Source organism: Prionailurus viverrinus, chromosome D2 (assembly GCF_022837055.1).
Source record: "Prionailurus viverrinus isolate Anna chromosome D2, UM_Priviv_1.0, whole genome shotgun sequence".
In the NCBI taxonomy this organism is placed as follows: domain Eukaryota; kingdom Metazoa; phylum Chordata; class Mammalia; order Carnivora; family Felidae; genus Prionailurus; species Prionailurus viverrinus.
The window spans coordinates 11034601-11053285 of NC_062571.1; the positions used below are offsets into that span (position 1 = coordinate 11034601).

Genomic DNA, 18685 nt, shown 5'->3' on the forward strand with positions numbered 1-18685 from the left:
GGTCACAGTAAAAATAAAACACCTTTTTGTTTATAAAATAGTCTAAACTTTCCTTCTATTCTTTTCAGACTTTTTAGGATCATAAATATTACCATGGAAAGAGCATAATTCAGTAAAACAATTTGATTCTACACTGTTTGTCAGAGATCTGAAAATATTAGTAGAAAGCTCAGCACTGCTCTATGGTCCTTGTTTTTATATGATATTCTAACATAAAGGTCTTAATTCCTAAGCACTGGCAAGGTGTTTCATCTTCTATACAGTGATATATTCATTATGTACCACATGGGTTTTCTTAAAGTACCCAGGTGATATTTTGGATCTAAATCCACAGTTTCTGTCATGTATTTGTCCATAGAACTAACTACTTTTAAACTGAGTTCACATTATTTTTAAAAACCATGTAGCTCCAGTAAGTTTTCAGATAGATAAAAAACTATATTACCAATGAGGTCAGCCAACATGTTTTTTTAATGCTAGCTAAAATATTTATCTGACACAAAATAATACCACCCTACAGAGCCTCAAGTATCTGTATTTCGAAAGTAGTCACATCCCTAACTGACTGAGACCATAAATTTACAAGAAAAGTGGACATGTTCTTAAGGGAAAGTAACTCTTATGTTTCTTCTAAGATCGTTAAGTGGCTACAATGAGAAATTACATTTTTTAAAACATGTATGCTTTACACTTAATCCAGAATTACAGTTGATGAAATATATATTTGCAGTATATGTATGTGTGTGTGTGTGTGTGTGTGTGTGTGTGTGTGTGTGAAATTCAACCTGAGGCAAATTCAATTCAACTGATTCACATCTTTCTAGCTGTATTATAACCTATTATTCCAGTAAAGCACTATATCAAGAACACCTCATTTAAAAAAAATTTTTTTTAATGTTTATTTTTGAGAGAGAGAGAGAGAGACAGAGCATGAGCATGGGAGGGGCAGAGACAGAGAGGGAGACACAGAATCCGAAGCAGGCTCCAGGCTCTGAGCTGTCAGCCCAGAACCCAACACGGGGCTCAACCCCATGAACCATGAGATCATGACCTGAGCCAAAGTCAGACACTTAACCGACTGAGCCACCCCGGCGCTCCAGGAACACCTCATTTTAAAGTTAAATTCCTGAGTAACAGCATGACAGCATAGTACTTCTGGCTTGTGAAGTCTTTGCTATTTAAACAAAACTCAAGAATTATAATAAAAGAATATGAACTTTGAACTTTCCTAATAAAAGGGCTCCATAGTGCCCTCTTCCAAAACCTAAGAAAGATTAACCTCTTTTCAGACAGCATCAGAAAAGGTAGTCAAATATTGTGCTTTTGTATATGTTTGACTTAAATGGCATTTAGGGATAGAAAAGGCAAATTAAGTTAAGAACATACATCTTTATTTACATAATTTTTGCTTTATGTAAATAACAAAAAAGTCGCCTTCCAAAATAATAGGAAAAAATCCAATCATTCCACACCCAAAAATACCCAGAAGCATAGAAGTAGACCCTTAGGTACATTCTCTGTTTCCCTCATCTCTATTCCCCCAGACTCTGAGGGAAAGGAAGTCGAGGCATTATCAAGTTCAGAATTGTATTAATTTCTTCTCCGTTGGGTCTAGAGCCATTGGGAAGAGGTAATACTCACACGGCTGACAGGGAGCTGTCTTTCTTTGGCTTCTTCTTTTCCCGGGCATCGCTGAAATCTAGGGCGGCTTTGTCCATACCAAGGAGCTCACTGATTCTGTCCCGGCCATAGAACTCCCCATATTTATCCATAACCTGGACACAGGAAATAAAACATTTTACTGGCCTCAACCACTCAGTAACCCCTCGTATGCATGCGCATACCAACATCTAATTATTTTGACACTTACTATATATTGGTCTTATGTTCGAGTTCACTTAAAAATCTCATTTCTGGCTCTTCTTCTGTGATCGCAATGCTTAAGGTCAAAGCAAACTTACAGCACTGTATGTAATACCCATCCGAGGAACAAGATGTCTTAGTCAAGAGAGGGATGCATGCAAAAGGAAGAGGGGGGGGCCAAGGAAATAAGTCAAGAAGTGGAAAAAATGGAATGAAAGGAACTTTGACCAAATTCATCCTCTGCGCCAGGAATTATGTAAAGAAATTTGACTTGCTCTCCCTCAAGGGACTGTCACATTATGTAAGTCACACTATGTTATCAGCATCCTATTCTGCAGATAAAGAAGTTATGTCTTAGAAAACATAACATGCCCTTGGGGCACCTGGGTGGCTCAGTCTATTGAGCATCCGACTCTTAGTTTTGGCTCAGGGCATGATCTCATGGTTCATGAGACCAAGCCCCTCACTGAGCTCTGTGCTGACAGCCTGGAGCCTGCTTGGGATTCTCTCTCTTCCTCTCTCTGCTCCTCCCCTGCTTGTGTTCTCTCACAAAATAAATAAATATTAAAAAAAAAAAAAATAAGAAAACATAACATGTCCAAGCTTGCTAAGCTTGGCAAGAGATGAAATAAGGAAACCACCAAGCGAGATCTGACTCTCGGGAAAGATCTGCACTGACCATTGCCAGCCATGGGCTGGCCACTTGTGACAGCATCCTCCCTGGGCTCTCAGTTACAACCGTTCAACTCTCCCCTAGTTTCCTGACTTAAGCTGTCAGTCCTTCAGTAATCCCTGGAACCTTGTCACCTCCCCCTGTCTTCAGGGCAATCCTTGCATAGACCCCTTTACACCACCAGAATCCCTTCTGAGCAACTGTCCTCCACTTCCTGGCCCCCCTCTCCCTCTGCCACATCTTCCTGGCTTTGCCCACATGTCCCGTTTTCAGACCGGTGTAGACGTGGGCCCACAGCTTTCCCTTGAGCCCAGGAAGCACAGCCCCGTGACACAGCCACTCTTGGCCTAATGCTTCCATGAGAGTCCCACACACAATGAAAATGGAGACAATGGGAAAAGCAATGAATGAAAAGTAGGAGAGAGAATGGGCCACTAAGGGGAAAAGAAGGTAGGAGAGCAGAGGACGAGGAATGCAGAAGGAAATGAGCACGTGAGGGAAAGGAGGAAGGGGGTTCCCCAGGGAAAGAAGAGAGAGAACGAAGGAAGAAATACATTAATGGAAAGGAAGAAGGGATTAGCAAAAATAAAAATAAGCCTCTTCTGAATGTATACAGTCAAGGTAAATGAAAACATGAAAGAGAAGTCGTAGTTAAAAAGCCCATGAACATCACCCACAAAGGTCTGTTCTGTGTTATTCTCACGGTGCTAAAAACGGGCTGGGGTGGCCTGCATGGGGGTTCCCTCTGGGCTGTGTTCTCACCTCACTCCCAGGACAACAAATCAGCACTAAGTATAGTAGGAATGCCACCAATAGTCCCTGCTGCAATTACAGTTTAGTTTTACTTTTTTAAGTTTATTTATTTGAGAGAAAGGGAGCACAAGAGTGGGGGGAGGAGCAAAGGAGAGGGGGGACAGAGAATCCCAAGCAGGCTCCACACTGTCAGCGCAGAGCCCCACATGGGGTTTGATCCCATGAACCTCAAGATCATGACCTGAGCTGAAATCGGATGCTTAACTGACTGAGCCACCCAGGCGCCCCTGCAATGACAACGTATTTATTTGACTCTGAATATGCAGTTTCCTTCAGAGAAATCTGTGCTTTAACAATTCAAAGCTTCTTTCTTAAGTAGCTAATGAGAATAAAATGTTCAAGTTACCTATTTAAAATTGTTTAAAAATAAGTCTTTCAAAGCCCTGGCCCAATGTGGATGTGCTCGTACGCAGGAGGGCAGTGCTGCTCAGAATTTCACGTCACACCAGGAGACAAAACTCTAGTGCCAGAATAAAATCTACAAACACACGACTTCTCTCAACTAGAAAGTCTTGTTATTAAATAGATTTTTTAAAAAAGGTCAATGTGCTTCCTCGTGTACCTGATTTCAGTTCTTGGTGCAAGCCCTCTATCTCCCCTCAGATTGCTAACAAAAAATCTGCTGGTCGCCAATCCTCCTGAGTAACACAGAATCAAAGGGAACAAGAGCACTTCATCTGGCAGATGTTTCTGGCTACTCCAGACGGTACCCGTTGGAGCTAGAACTCATTAAGGAGGTGAGTTGAGTCAGGGTGGCAATCAGAAAGGTTCAAAGAATAAGTAGGAGCTACAATGTAACGCTTTATGTGAATCGCTTTAGTCTTCACATAAAGCAATAGTATTTCATGATCTACGAGTACCGGTACATACATTATTTCATTAAGAGAGATCTGACATTAAAATGCTATGTGGTGAGAAGAGCAGAGAAGATCCTTGACTTTCAAGATCAGAGCAGTTAGCAGGTGCCACAGTTCATCACTGATGCCCTATCATTGTTCTTTCTACTACACTATGACGCAGTATGCATCAGAAGAATAAAACTTTATGAAAATAAAAAGATCTCCGAAGTTCATGTGAAATAAACAAAACTCGATCCTTTGTTCTCATGCGACGACTCTGCTCCTACAGGGTGAAGCAGGATTCCAGCCCCAGTGATATACAGCTGTCTTATCAGAAAATGGTCGTTAGCCAATTCAGGGGACCCAAAGAAGCTCGGAGAAAATTCTCACCAATTCCTATTACTGTGCGGACTGAGCACCGATTATTCACCTGAGTCAGAGGACAGGTGGATGAAGCAATGCTTATTATTCATTTTATAGCTGCAGAGTATGGGTTCTTCTTTACGTGCAATTTTTGAAATTCATACTGAATTCTATTGCCACTTTGAAATGACATTAAAAGACCGATAAAAGCACACCTCAGCATTTCATTCTCCACACGAGCCATATCAAATTCAAATCTGAACTGCACTCTAGGAAACAAATAGAGAATGCATTCCTTCTGAGAGGTATTACCTTTCTTTTAACAAATTTGTCCCAGTAGTTGTTGGGAAATGACCTAAAAAATATAAAAGCATAAAAGTAAAATAATATCATTTAAAAAATGATAAATAACAATATGTTGTTTGGAATAAACAAAATACTTAAAATAATATGTAAACACATATTGTTGCATTCACAAAAATTATAATCAATTTTGTCCCATCTTATCCCATAATTTTCCTATATCAGAGGTACATTAAATATTATGTAAGCGTTAATATATCAATATATACATGCAAATCACAAAAAGACTCCAGGCTAATATTTTAACAGGGAAGAATATGAGCATATTTATTAATAAGTAGCTTGTTGTATTTATTTACATGCTGACACATGTCATTTGTAACATGTCAAATGACATACGTTTCTCTGTCAATTATCTTTAAAAATTAAGGTATCTAAAAATCTGTCATTTTTTTTCTTATAAAGTTAAAAAATCTCATTCCCACGTTATCCTCGAAGAAACTGACCGTGGCACCTGTACTAATATGGACTTCACCTAAAGGGACAGATCTAATTTGACTTAGTATTAACAGCCAGAGTTGACAAATAAAACATTGAGCATTTAGAGTAAACATTTTTAATGCACAAACACATCATCCTCATTTGAAAACTCAGCTTATTAGCAATTTTAACTTCTTAAGAACAAGCAAAACTGATCACAATAAAAAGATATTTCACACTTGACACACTAGAGTAGTAGAAACTACTCAAAAAATAGTGTATCACTAATACCTTTAGTGGTGGCAAGTTCTACTTTTGTGATGGATTGACCTGGAACAGCTGCTAGGAGTCTGGGTCTTGATCTCACAAGGGTAAATAATTAATGTATAGAAAAAGCATTTGTCTCCCTGCCTTATATTTTACATGTCATAACGTTTAACTAGTTTTATGCTGGGCTGCTGAAAGTTTACAACTTAGATACATTGAAAGTATGAAATTCAATATTTTTGCCTTCAATGCTACAACTCTTTCCTTAATGAATCATTTTTGCTTCGTCTGGTCTTTTGGATGAGATAACCCCACACTGCAGGTTATGCCCCTCTAGCTACACACTTCTCTGAACATTGAGTAATGGATGTTAAGTTCCATCAGGGCTGTGGAAATGGACCCAAAGCCATTTTTGATTAAGGAATTCGGAACACAGATGGGAAAAAAATTGATAGCATCCATTAAGAGGCTGACAGTGCTTAGTCTTTTGATTTTCTTGGCCGAAAATATAACTATTATTCACCTCTGCTAAACTTTTGACAAATCTGCAGGAACTCCAGCAAAGTGTTTGTTTGTTTGTTTGTTTTTTGTCTTGAAATTTTTGAGCACAGTAATGTCTCATATAATTCTTTACTCACTGTGTGTTGATTACGAGTCTATCCCACTGGCCTTTAATATCATCTTCTGAAGGCTGTTCTGTAATATAAAGCCCATCAAACTCCAATTTTCGAGCTACTTCCTTTTCTCGCTTAAAAATAACCAATGGGACCTACATTTGAAAAAAATAAACACGTTAAAATTAGTTTAGATTTACTGGCATCTCCTGTGGTTGCTATCTTTACAAAACAGCTTCTGGAAAAAGAAGTATTTCCCATGTTACTTCCAGGAAGGTAAAATTGAGTGAAAATGAATTGGTTATATTTAGGCAGAAAGAAACATCTAGAGGTTTAGGAAAAAAAGAAGATAGAATAGATATAGTTTATAATCATATGTTTTTAAACACATAGAAGTTCACAGATAACTACACTGAAGAAATCACTTTTATGTATTAAAGAGAAAAAGATGTATTATATCTTTTATTATGATATACTTAACATACATCTTTATAATGTGAAACATGAACGGATACAATAAAATACAGCGATGTTACTAATGTTCCAAAATGCATGCTTCTAAAAAGTGCAGTGTTATTTGAGAAATCTCTTTAATTATTCCACACTCAGCATGCCCATATGCTATTTTGAAATAAATTTTAATTCCAGCATCAGCGAAAATCTTTGTCAGCTAGCCAAAATGTTTCCAGAACATATTGGCTTCTCTTTTCATATGGACAGATTTTACAGAAGGCACGGATACAAAAAAGAGGCAGACGTTCTAGAAAAATCCAAGAATACTTCCCCTGTCCCCTCTTAATAAAACAAAGGAAAGACAGGGAAGGGAAAAGAATTTCTGAAGAAAATTTTACATTCTAGTCTTTCACCCTGGGCTCTGGCTTTTCAAAAGTCTTCTGGAAGCTTCACAATCTGAGGTAGGAGACAATGAGATAAAGGCATTACCAAGAAAAGGTGTCTCGCTAGGAAAAAATAAAGAGGTTTGCAAAGGTAATGGGCAGCCCTGGGCATTCGGAGACCATCTTGAGTTCTGTTCACCAAGTTATATTATTCTCTTGGTAGGGCTCTGGGGATAGAGCTGCATTATTCTCTGGGTGAAGGTTGACAAACTGTGGTCTTTCTGCCAATGATGGCATTAGGTAGGTGCCTAATGACTCATAGGTTCCATATGATGTATTATATAACTCTAAAACAGTGGAGCATTGCTAGGGGACCTGGTAGGTTATTTCTGTGGGGCCGAGTTTTGATGAAAAGGGTCATTATGTAAATAATTGCCAATATGTGACAGGGAGCTATAACAAGACAGCCCAGGGCCACAGGCCCTTCCCAGGACAGCCTGCAGTCAACGACTGGTCAACATGGAGCTCTGAAGGCCAGGCTCCAGTGCCCCAGCCCAAGACAGCCCTGCAGGGGCATCCCAGCTTCAGGGACTGAGGCTTGTGTGTGTGCCCTGTTGTATCTGAACCACAGCCCCACTTTGTCTTCTGCTTCTTCTTGCCCCACGGGTGTTGATTCGTGGAACATTCCCTAATAATCTCTGTGCAGGAAATTCCCATCTCAGAGTTTGCTCCCCCAGGAGTCCAACCTGCAAAAGACATGCGCAAACACGGACACACACACACACACCTTGGTGCCTTACTATCTTACTTTCAAGCAGTAGTAGCCGATGATGCAGAAGAAAGAAATGACCGTGTGAAGAATGGCTAAGATCCGCAGCGTGGGCTCCATGTAGCCGCTGCTCTCCTCCAGGACGTAGTGAACCGCGATGATTCTAGGCGAGCCACTGTCCAGGCTGCTAACTTTGGCATTTCCACTTGAACTGCGAGTGGGGGGCTCCTTTCCTTCAACCACAGAAGAAGTGGAGACCTGATTCAAACCATTTAAAGTAGAGTCAGTTCACTCCCTCTAAGGGACCGGCACACACAAGAAACAATGGAAACCCAGCCTTCTCAGCAGAGAGCCAGATATGAGGCTCAGGTACCATGAAAAGACTAAAAGCAAAGGCTAAAAATAAAAAGATAGCTTTTCGGAAGCTGATGGCCTATAACGAGCACACCCTTTAAAACACCTCCTAATCTGAGCAAGAGTTACGAGGAGTCTAATGCATGCAGGAGAAAAATCAGATGGCTAGGCTGCCTTCTCAGGTACCAAATGAGTTTAACGTAATGAGGGTGTGCCACACCCAGATATGGTACCAAGGGGGGTACGCAGCCAAATCAGGCTAGGGACACTGGGTAAACCCTGTACTACATCAAACACTCTTTAGTTGAGGTATTTCCTGCTTAGTTTGGAGGAACAAGTCTGCTCCTGCCTTACTAGACCGTCAGTGATGTGCCTGAGCTCTAGGTTTTTTCCTTTCATCAAAACATATCTTGAAAGAGATTTACATGTGCTCATTGGCGAATGTGTGAATTCTGCACACACAATCCAACCCATCTGTGGTTTCGTACTGGTTCCTGAAACATAAAGATGTACGTACCTTATAAAAGAGCAAGATGAAATTGATTGCAAACGCGACGAATAAGGCTAACATTCTCATGTTGTAAAAGTTGCGAGCAAAATAGTTCTGAAAAAAACGATGAAAATTAAGGTCACTGAATGAAGAGACTGACACGTGCAGACGATTTAAAGCATTCATTCATCTGCCCCAAACTACTTCTTGAGAGCCTACTCTGCATCCAGTAACGTTCTTGGAGCTGTAGACGCAACAGTGAGGGAGTACGTTTGGGCCACCACGGAGGAGGTACACATCCGCAGATGAAAGACAAAACAAAATCTAATTTCAGAGGATGCTAAATGCTATGAAGAAAAATCCATCAGGTTACAGGCTTGGGGAACAGGGCTGCTATTTTAGATAGGTGGTCAGGGAAGGTTTATTTTAGGAGGTTATGTATAAGCAGAGGCCTAAATACATAGGGAAGAGGTCAAGTGAACAACTGGGAGGGGGGCACATGTGTCAGAGAGAGACAGTGCGTGGAAGGGGACGAAGGTTCTGAGTTCGGAGTGACGATGTGCTTGAGGGATAGTAAGAGAAAAGCAGGGAGGAGACAAGGGCATGGGAAGGAATGAGGTCAGAGAGGTGAGGGGCACAGGTTTACAGGCTTCTGACAGAAGTCTGTGACGTCCCTTCCAGTGCTGTGGGATGGGGTATGACCTCTGGGGCCATGCTGCCCAGCTGTGAAGCCCACCATCACCACTCAGTCGTTGCAGGTGTAGACAAGCAATTAACCAGTCCTGCAGAATCACTTTTCTCATCTGTAAAGTGGGCAGAACGACAGAAACCTTTCTCAGAGGTTTGCTCTGAGGATTAGGTAAGTTCACTGAGGGAACGTTAGTTATTACTCTTATTATTATTATGGGAATTATTATTTTATTCCAGGTGGGATGGTAATCTAGTGGAGGATCTGAAGAGGGCTTGATACCACTAGATTATGATCTGGAAAGATTACTCCCACCGCTGTGTGGGAAACAGATAGGAGGCAAGAGTGGAAACAAGGGGACTAGTTAAGAGTTACCAAAGGACAGCAGAAAGGGATGTTATGGATGGTGGTGGGTTGGCTCAGGAAGGGACTGTGGAGATAGTGATACTGAGCAGACTCCAGATATACTTGGAAGACAGAACTGGGAAGAATTACCACTGGGTTGGATTTGAGGCAGGAAAGAGAGAGAGGACTCAGGGATGGTAACTTCTGGATTTTGGGGTCCGAGTAACTCAGTAAGTGGTTGGTACCATTTACTGGCTGGAAAAAAGTAGGAGGGGAAGTAGGTTTAAGGAAAAAGACTATAGGAAATATAAAGTATTTGTTTTAATATTAGGTGGGAGAGGTCTACGAGGTATCCAAGTGGATATGCCAGGGGCTTTAGCAGAATAGGTCATGTCAAAATGACCAACACGCGCCATTGTTGGTCTCCATGACACACTCCATTTGGGTGGTGTCATCTCCCACACGAGACCCTGACTTTACTGCCGTGGCTTATTGGACGAAGGCAGGCTGCCACACCCAAACCGGCCCAGTCACATTGGTTGTCCTTGTGGAAGGCTAGAGTCGGGTCACGGAGGCTGAATTAGTGACCTTGTTTATCTGAGCTGGGAGGTCACAAAGACTTGAGGGACAAGGGGCCTGTGGTGGCCTGATGTGGCCATGACTAGCCTTGTGCATGCAAACTGGTGAACAGAGAAAGTCATATATAGGAAACAGAAGCAGGAAAATGGGACTGCAGAGAGATAAGAGAACATGGCGGACAGGTGGAAGACAACCCTCACTGACTTGCTCTACACAACTGTAGTGAAACAGAGTCTTCAGGAATTCACTAGGGCTATGGCAGGTTATTGGGGCCCGTTCAACCTCATGCCCAATACCATCTACACTGGCTACGTCTGCAGCTATGGCAACTATTACAACATAGCGAATCAGCGATTATCCAGAGTGATCTACAAATCATTTACATTTAACACACTTTCCCACAACGTAGGGAAAAGGCAAGATAGTTGAAGAAAACATCGTTGAAACTATTAATTAAAATATATGTTCGCATAAATTATATAAAAATGCGTAATATTTATTTCTACATAGGCAGTTAGAATACATAATTACCGAGGACAATTCACGTCCCTTATAGACAGAGTGCCGTAGTATACTGAGTTTCTTATCTACTTTTGATTTCTCAAAGGCTGTAAAACACTAAATATGATTTTGACTTTCAAATGGCTTTATTAGGAGCAGCACTGGTCTTCGTTTCTAGGTCTGATATTATTGGTCAGTACCTTTTAGAGGTTGAATCTACATGCTCTTCTTCAAAAAACCATATATACTGTAATTATACATACATATATAAAAAAGGCCTTTCAACCAAAATTTTTAAGAATGCCATCTTCTGTAAATATGAATAAAGATAGAGAACTATACCTTCTTTCTTTGTTTTTCAAATATGAACATGCATTTAATTAATTTGGGGAGCATTTCTGCAAAATGCATAGGATACTACGTAAAGAACTGCCTTCTCTCTTTTCATTCGTTGGTTTTTACTTGTTTTTACTTAAAGAATAATTCTGAACAGACCTTCTTAGTATCAATGGAGAGTTCACTCGTTGCATTAATACTTTCATAGCTGGATTTTTAATAAAAAGATGATGTTCTAGAAAAATCGATGAATCCAGCTCTGGAACTGCAATCCGAATTACTTATACCCCAGGTATGTTTTTGCTTTAATGGCCTGCAGACCCTGGAACAGTGTCCTGCAGAGTGGAGCTTCATGGGGTATTTACTAACTTGCCCTAAAGTCTTACTGGGAACACTCTGGATGCACTGTGCTGGCAGTCACTAAATCACATGGCTTCAGGGAAGGTGGATGTGGTGGAGGTTATGGTTTGAGGACAGGGAGCAGTGGGCCAAAGGCATTTATTAGAAAATATAAACACGCTCAGGCGAGCAAAGAAAACATACTTGCGGGGCTGACTCGTCCCCTGATTGCCACCCAAGGAGAGGTCGGTGAATGTTTACTGGGCCTGAATGATTAGGGTCTCACAATATATCAATAACAATATTCATTGTAAAACATCTTACTAGAAGTTTCTGTTGATATGCGATGATTTTCTTCCAGAATGCCGACTCGGGAACTTCTGGCTCTCCGTATCTGTGTGTGTGGAGCTGCCTCAACTTCTGTTTACCCTTATCTTCTTTGGCTTTTTCTTCTTTTTCTCCATCTTCTCCCCTGTGAACACAAATGAATGAAATACAAGCCATCCAGGAGCTACAGATATAAACAGGTTTTGTGCCAAATTATGTAAATGGATATTTAAATCATGGCATCGCTTGGGGCGCCTGGGTGGCTCAGTCTGTTGAGCCTGACTTCGATTCAGGTCATGATCTCGCAGCTTGTGGGTTCAAGCCCCGTGTTGGGCTCCGTGCTGATGGCTCGGAGCATGGAGCCTGCTTTGGATTCTGTGTCTCCCTCTCTCTCTGCCCTGACCCACTCACATTCTGTCTCTCTCTCAAAAATAAATAAACATTAACAAAAAATTTAAATCACAGCACTGCTGTTGAAAACTAGTTTCTCGGGGCGCCTGGGTGGCGCAGTCGGTTAAGCGTCCGACTTCAGCCAGGTCACGATCTCGCGGTCCGTGAGTTCGAGCCCCGCGTCGGGCTCTGTGCTGATGGCTCGGAGTCTGGAGCCTGCTTCCGATTCTGTGTCTCCCTCTCTCTCTGCCCCTCGCCCATTCATGCTCTGTCTCTCTCTGTCCCAAAAATAAATAAACGTTGAAAAAAAAATTAAAAAAAAAAAAAAAAGAAAACTAGTTTCTCTTCCAGTGCATTATAATATCCAGAATTTTAGAATGAGGGGTTGGATTCCTTGCCTATCATAGGCTCCCATTGATGGATAATTCTGTGACATTCAAATCTAAAGGGATGTTTGTTCAGCATCGTTCTTCATCAGGGAAATACAAACCAAAACCACAGTGAGATACCACCTCACAACAACTCAGGAAACAATAGATGTTGGCAAGGATGTGGAGAAAGGGGAACCCGCTTGCACTGTTGGTGGGAATGCAAACTGGTGCAGCCGCTCTGGAAAACAGTGTGGAGGTTCCTCAAAAAATGAAAAACAGAACTACCCTATGACCCGGCAATAGCATTACTTGGAATTTATCCAAAGGATACAGGAGTGCTAATTCATTCGGGCACGTGTACCCCAACGCTTATAGCAGCACAATCAACAATAGTCAAATTGTGGAAAGAGCCCAAATGTCCATCAACTGATGAATGGATGAAGAAGATATGGTGTGTGTGTGTGTGTATGGAACACTGCTTGGTATTCCAGTATAATGGGATACTACTCAACAGTGAAAAAGAATGAAATCTTGCCATTTGCAGAACTGGAGGGTATTATGCTACCTGAAATAAACTAGTTAGAGAAAGACAGGTATCATATGACTTCACTCACATGTGGAATTTGAGAAACTAAACAGAAGACCATAGGGGAAGGGAAGGAAAAATAAGTTCCAAACAGAGAGGGAGACAAACCACAAGAGACTCTTAAAGACAGAGAACAAACTGAGGGTTGTGGGGGTGGAGGGCTGAGAGAGTAGGGGAGGTGGGTGATGGGCACTGAGGAGGGCACCTGTTGGGATGAGCACTGGGTGTCGTATGTAAGTGATGAATCACGGGCATCTACTCCTGAAGCCAAGACGAGGCTGTATGGTAGCTAACTTGACAATAAATTAAAAAATAAATAAATACAGGGCATCTTACAGGTTTGAAGTGTCTTTACGGCTCTATGTACCACATTCCCTTCCAAATGTGCAATAAAAACATTTAACTGAAAACAGAATGACAATGAAGACACTTTTTTTTTTTGCTGTGACTTCCCAATAACCTTATTTTTAAATTGTGATGTTAATGTTCAGTTTTAACACTGACCAGCCAATAGGACTTAAAATCAGAGGCATATGCATTTGGTGGTTCACATACATAAAGCATGTCAACATATTAATGATGGAATCAGAAGTACTGAAATTTGACAGTCTACCCCTTCTAGGTGCAAAATACCAATCCTTCATGAAAGCATATTTATGGGTAGTCATATAAACATATATACGCGTTGTCACATAAACATAACCCCAACCTGGATGACATATATCTAACATTATTTTTAACATGAAAGAATTGCCACAGAAACAACGGTTGTGACGTTACATTTCACTATAACAAATCATCTACGTGGCCGTTTTTATAACCGACCCAACTGTGCAGGCTTCTTCGACAATAAACAGAGATGACTGTAAGGAAGAGCCCACGAAAACACGCCAAAGAAAACAATGGAGGGGAAAGTAAAAATGCTGTGTGAGCATAGTAGCACTTAGAGGTACTTAAAATTTTACTTCGTTGATTTTTAAAAGTGTGCCTATGAAATTATTTAAACTGGGTGAAAGCTAGAGGTTTCCATGATTAACAGAGGTTTCCATGATTAACAGAAAGCCAGTGTTATGGGGAAGTGACCCATTTTTATGGCTCCACACCCAGCTCTTTCTTTCTTACTGCCACAAAGGCAACTGTGCCCCGCAGCAGGAGTGTGGGTAAAACTGAAGACTTCTGGGTTCCACACCAGACATGCTGAATCAGCATCCCTGTGGATCTTTGTTCCTAATAAACTCGCCACTGTGCATGTGGCTCTGGGGCTATGCTTTGGGGGGATGGTCACTGCTGGGATTCTGGGCAATGGCATTCAGAACGTTTGTCTCCTCCCTGGCTCATAAGGACAGAAGTCCTGCCTGATTTTGAGCACAGAACTGCAGCACTGAGTGACCTTGAGGAGAGCATCCCATGGAATCGCTGGAGCCATTTCTGCTGAAAGGGAAATGCACAAACAGAATCCTCATGGAACAAGGAGGAAGAAATGGAGTGGCAGCTGGGGGGGGTCCTCCCCCCAGAGCTTCACCTCAAGAATGGCAGACTTCATCAGGGAGCAAGACAGACTGTCCCCCAAAGAAAGGGAGAGTGCAGGTAAATCAGACTTACTGAAACAAAGGCACATATACAGAAATTACACATACTCGGCCTTTTCAGGTTCAGATTTGCTTTCTTCTTTCTCCTCCTTTTCTTCCTCTTTCACCTTCTGTTCCTTGAATGGGCCAAGGGGGAGAAAGAAATCGGGGTTACACATCACCTCTGAGTGAATTTAGGGAACCCCGTGACCCCGTGACAAATCACAACCTACCAAGGATACCCTCTCGCCTTCACGGAGATGAAGGTGCCAGGCACACCCTTCATTCTAGTCTAAACTCTTGCCCCTTCTTCTTCACTCACACCTCCCATATCCACCTACTCGATCCTTACTCACCCTTCAAGGCAAACTTAAGTGCCCCCCTCTTAAGTTGCACTGAGCTACTCCAAACCAAAGTGATGTTTCCGTTTTGTCAACATACATGACCTCTACTATCTAGTGCCCACACCATTTAACACTTCATAATTTCCTAGTTCCTTCATGAGTGTTGGTTATATCTTCCTAATAAACTGTTTCAGGCAATTTGAAAGCAATGACCACATCCTCTATCTCCTTTAATGTCCTATGATACCCAGCGGCATTAGGCACCTGGTAAACACTCATAAAATATCTGTGGATGGAATGACTGCCCAGCTGACTCCTGTCATTAGGGTGAGGACTTGAGCTTACGCCCTAACAATTTAAGATAATTCAGTAATTTGCCAAGTATCATCATAAGGCAAGCTTTGCCTACCAAGAGCCATTTCCCTTTGGAAACCCAACTCGCGTATTTAACACCACTCTGGCACTAGCACGAAAGCTGATGTAGACTTCGTTTATCATGCCTAGAGAAGTCCAGAGAGTCAATTACCTGAAATTTTTCTTGCACGTCAGGGATAGGGACCGGGTTGCTCATTAGGTCGCTGAGGCCAGCGTTTGGATTATGAGGAATAAGTTTGTACTGTCCTCCTTCTCTCTTCAGATCCAAGCCAAATATGTCCGAAAGAAGGTCGCTTTCCTCTGTCAGTTCCTTCAGGTCTGTCAGATCTTCCGAGGGCAGGGCGGCCTCCATGGGCCTCCTGTCCCCCTCTTCTCCATCCCCTCTCACCTCATCCTGAGTGGGGTCTGGCATGTTGGCTAAGAGCTCGGCCACTCGGATCTTTTTTGCTCCTTCTACTAGGCTCCCCCCAAGCAGCAGGCTGCAAATGATGCGGAAGAAGCCTCTGGAAACGCTGGCCACAAAGTGCAGGAGGCTCATGAAAATACTCCAGTAGGACGAAAAGGCGGCCGTGACCATATCCTTCATCGTCATCTTCTTCACTTTTTTCATCTGTTTCTTCAGGCTCTTCAGGCTGAGCATTCTCATGAGGGTCAAGATATTATACCTGAGAGCAAACAGGGCCGACTTGACCGTCACGATGGAAAAGAAACCCATTCTGGGCCCCTGCTCTTCCGGCTTCTCCTTCTCACTCTCTTCTTTATTCGCTGACCTCTCATTCAAATCCGACTCTGAGATCTGCGCTGCCAGCTGCATTTCGAATATGGTGTCCTCACAGAAGTTGACAAAAAGTTCCATTTTCTCCTTTTCTCCCCCTTCGTTGACCACGTCAAATATGAACTGCCTTTTGGACTCCTTGACCTGGGGCTTCTCCCACTGGGTTCGGCTGGACTCACTGATTTCAAAATACACCCTCTCGATGCGTTTGGCACTTCCCATGATCTCGATGCGGCCCAGAAAAGGCTGGAAGTAATTCAGCACGCTCTCTGCCAACTCCAGGAAAGTCTGCAGTCGCGTATCATTGGGCATGTGCTCCGAAAGGTTGGTCAGAAGAACGGCCACATTGAAGCCGATGTCCTTTGCGGGCTCGTGAAACCTTTTGACAAACTCTTCATAGTCCAGGGTTTCGTTTTCATCCGTCTCTGCACAGGACAGAAGAAACTCGGTTTCTGATTGCGTGTAGTGTTTATGGCTCTCCATCGCTTTATGGAAGTCCCTCTTGGAAATGACTCCCTTGCCGTCAGGGTCGTATTCTTTAAATGTGTCAGAAGAGGTCAAATCCTTTAGTTTTAAGAACATGTCAAAAAACTTGAGAATCATCTCCACGTTGTTGGAAGACTCCACAAGCATATCGACCATCTGTTTGCCAATGGTTCCATTGACAACATTACCTGGTGGTAAAGAATGGCACGTGTTCAGAATGAACATTACTGATAAAACCAGTGTCTGGAGAGGAAATGACCATAGAAGCCTCAAATGACATCTGAATCAAGGACGCCTCCTTGGTTATCATCTACCACATGAAGTCTCAGGAAACGATGGATGGTTATTTGTAAACCCTACTTTAAAAGAGTGATTACATAAACACGTCAAAACCATATTTACAAAGTAGTCAGACTAACGGGAGTAAATCAAGATTTGAAAAAAAGCTGGGTTTTTTTCCCCCTCAAGTTGATCAAGGAGGCAATATATTTTAGGATAGAGAAAATGGGGGAAACATTTATATCCTAAAGCCAGAAACTGAAGTCCAGTTTCATGTTAATAATAAAAATGAGCATTTGGACAGCATTTTAGGACTGAAGAATCACTATTCATAGAAAATATGGGATTTAATGTTCATATGTTTGTGAGGCAGATACTTTTTATTAATTCTGATTTTACTATTGAGGAAACTGAGGTTTAGCAAGGCTAAATGAATGTGCCCGTTGTGACATGATTATTGGGGGTGAGTGCCAGGACATCAATGTGATCCTCTGAAAGCAAATTATATGCTCTTTCTGATTTACAATGTAAAGCATCTCCCGGCATTTCTTCATGGTCGAGAATATTTATTGTAGGAAAATGGAAGATCATTGATAAGCGTGAGAAAATTAGATATTATCCTAAATTATAGAGTCACAGAAAGCTTTTATCCATTGAACAGAATGTGCTATGTAACATAAAGACAGACATCAGAAAAAAGACACGTGGTGAGGTCTGCTGAGTCCATTTGCGCAGCAATAAACACCGTGGCCGAGAACGTGGGCTCAGGAGCCACACCGTTAGGTTGGAATCCAGGCTCATCTACAAGCTGAGCAATGTGGGCAGATTTCTTAGCCTCTCGGTGCCTTGGTTTCCTCATCTGCCAAACAGTGGTAATACTACCAAAGCCATAACCTTGGTATTAGGATTAAATGAGTAGCTGGTATAGTAAAGTGGGTGAATTTGGGGCATCTGGGTGGATCAGTCGGTTAAGCACCTGACTTTGGTTCAGGTCATGGCCTCACAGTTAATGGGTTCAAGCCCCATGTTGGGCTCTGTGCTGACAGCTCAGAGCCTGGAGCCTGCTTCGGATTCTGTGTCTCCCTCTCTCTCCCCCTCCCCTGCTCACATTCTGTGCATCTCTCTCTGCTTCAAAAATAAACATTAACAAAATTTTTTAAAGTTTATTATAATGGGTGATTTTAAGTTGTCACGGATGCAGTCACAGCTGCTCCTGCAGTTATGAGTGTCGTTACTATTTTCTAGGTTAAAATTTGATATGAAGTCATGGTAAAAAGAGTCCTGTGCTCAGAGGGCATACAGTGGCTGGCACGTAAGGGTTTCTGCAAATGTGGCATCTTTGAAGTCCTAGCACAAGGCACACCTCCTGCCTCAGTTAATCAAAGTGCAGTTATGCAAAGCACAGTGGACTAAGAAACAGGGAGAGAAAAATTAGGAGGGGTTCAAGAAGAAAGGGGAGGTAGCAACAGCAAACGTGTTTTAGGTGGGTTTGGTCATTTTCACGTGATTTCACCAATTTTGCCCATCGGTCTATCGGTACCCCCGTGTCACAGAGGAAGGAACTTGAAAACGGAGATGGAACCGGCGCTAGCAAGGGTCACACTGCTAGCACGCGGGAAAGCGGGGACTTGAACGCAAGCTCTCGAGCACCACGTTTACTGCCTGACCCAGAAGAGACATGGGGCAGGAAAGCAAGACAAGTTGGAAAGAGAGAAGAGAACGAGAGTTGATA

At 42.2% G+C, this 18685-nt stretch overlaps 1 protein-coding gene across 1 annotated transcript in view; it reads right to left on the reverse strand.

Moving 5' to 3' along the window:
* Window positions 1-18685, reverse strand: part of RYR2 (ryanodine receptor 2) — a 756803-nt gene that overhangs the window by 23371 nt on the left and 714747 nt on the right. The window contains exons 90-97 of the mRNA XM_047824653.1: window positions 15565-16862; window positions 14764-14831; window positions 11777-11924; window positions 8692-8778; window positions 7860-8078; window positions 6240-6370; window positions 4864-4906; window positions 1642-1775 (exon numbers count right to left, since the gene is read on the reverse strand). Coding sequence (XP_047680609.1) covers window positions 1642-1775; window positions 4864-4906; window positions 6240-6370; window positions 7860-8078; window positions 8692-8778; window positions 11777-11924; window positions 14764-14831; window positions 15565-16862 — 2128 coding nt within the window. The remainder of the gene's footprint in view (window positions 1-1641; window positions 1776-4863; window positions 4907-6239; window positions 6371-7859; window positions 8079-8691; window positions 8779-11776; window positions 11925-14763; window positions 14832-15564; window positions 16863-18685) is intronic.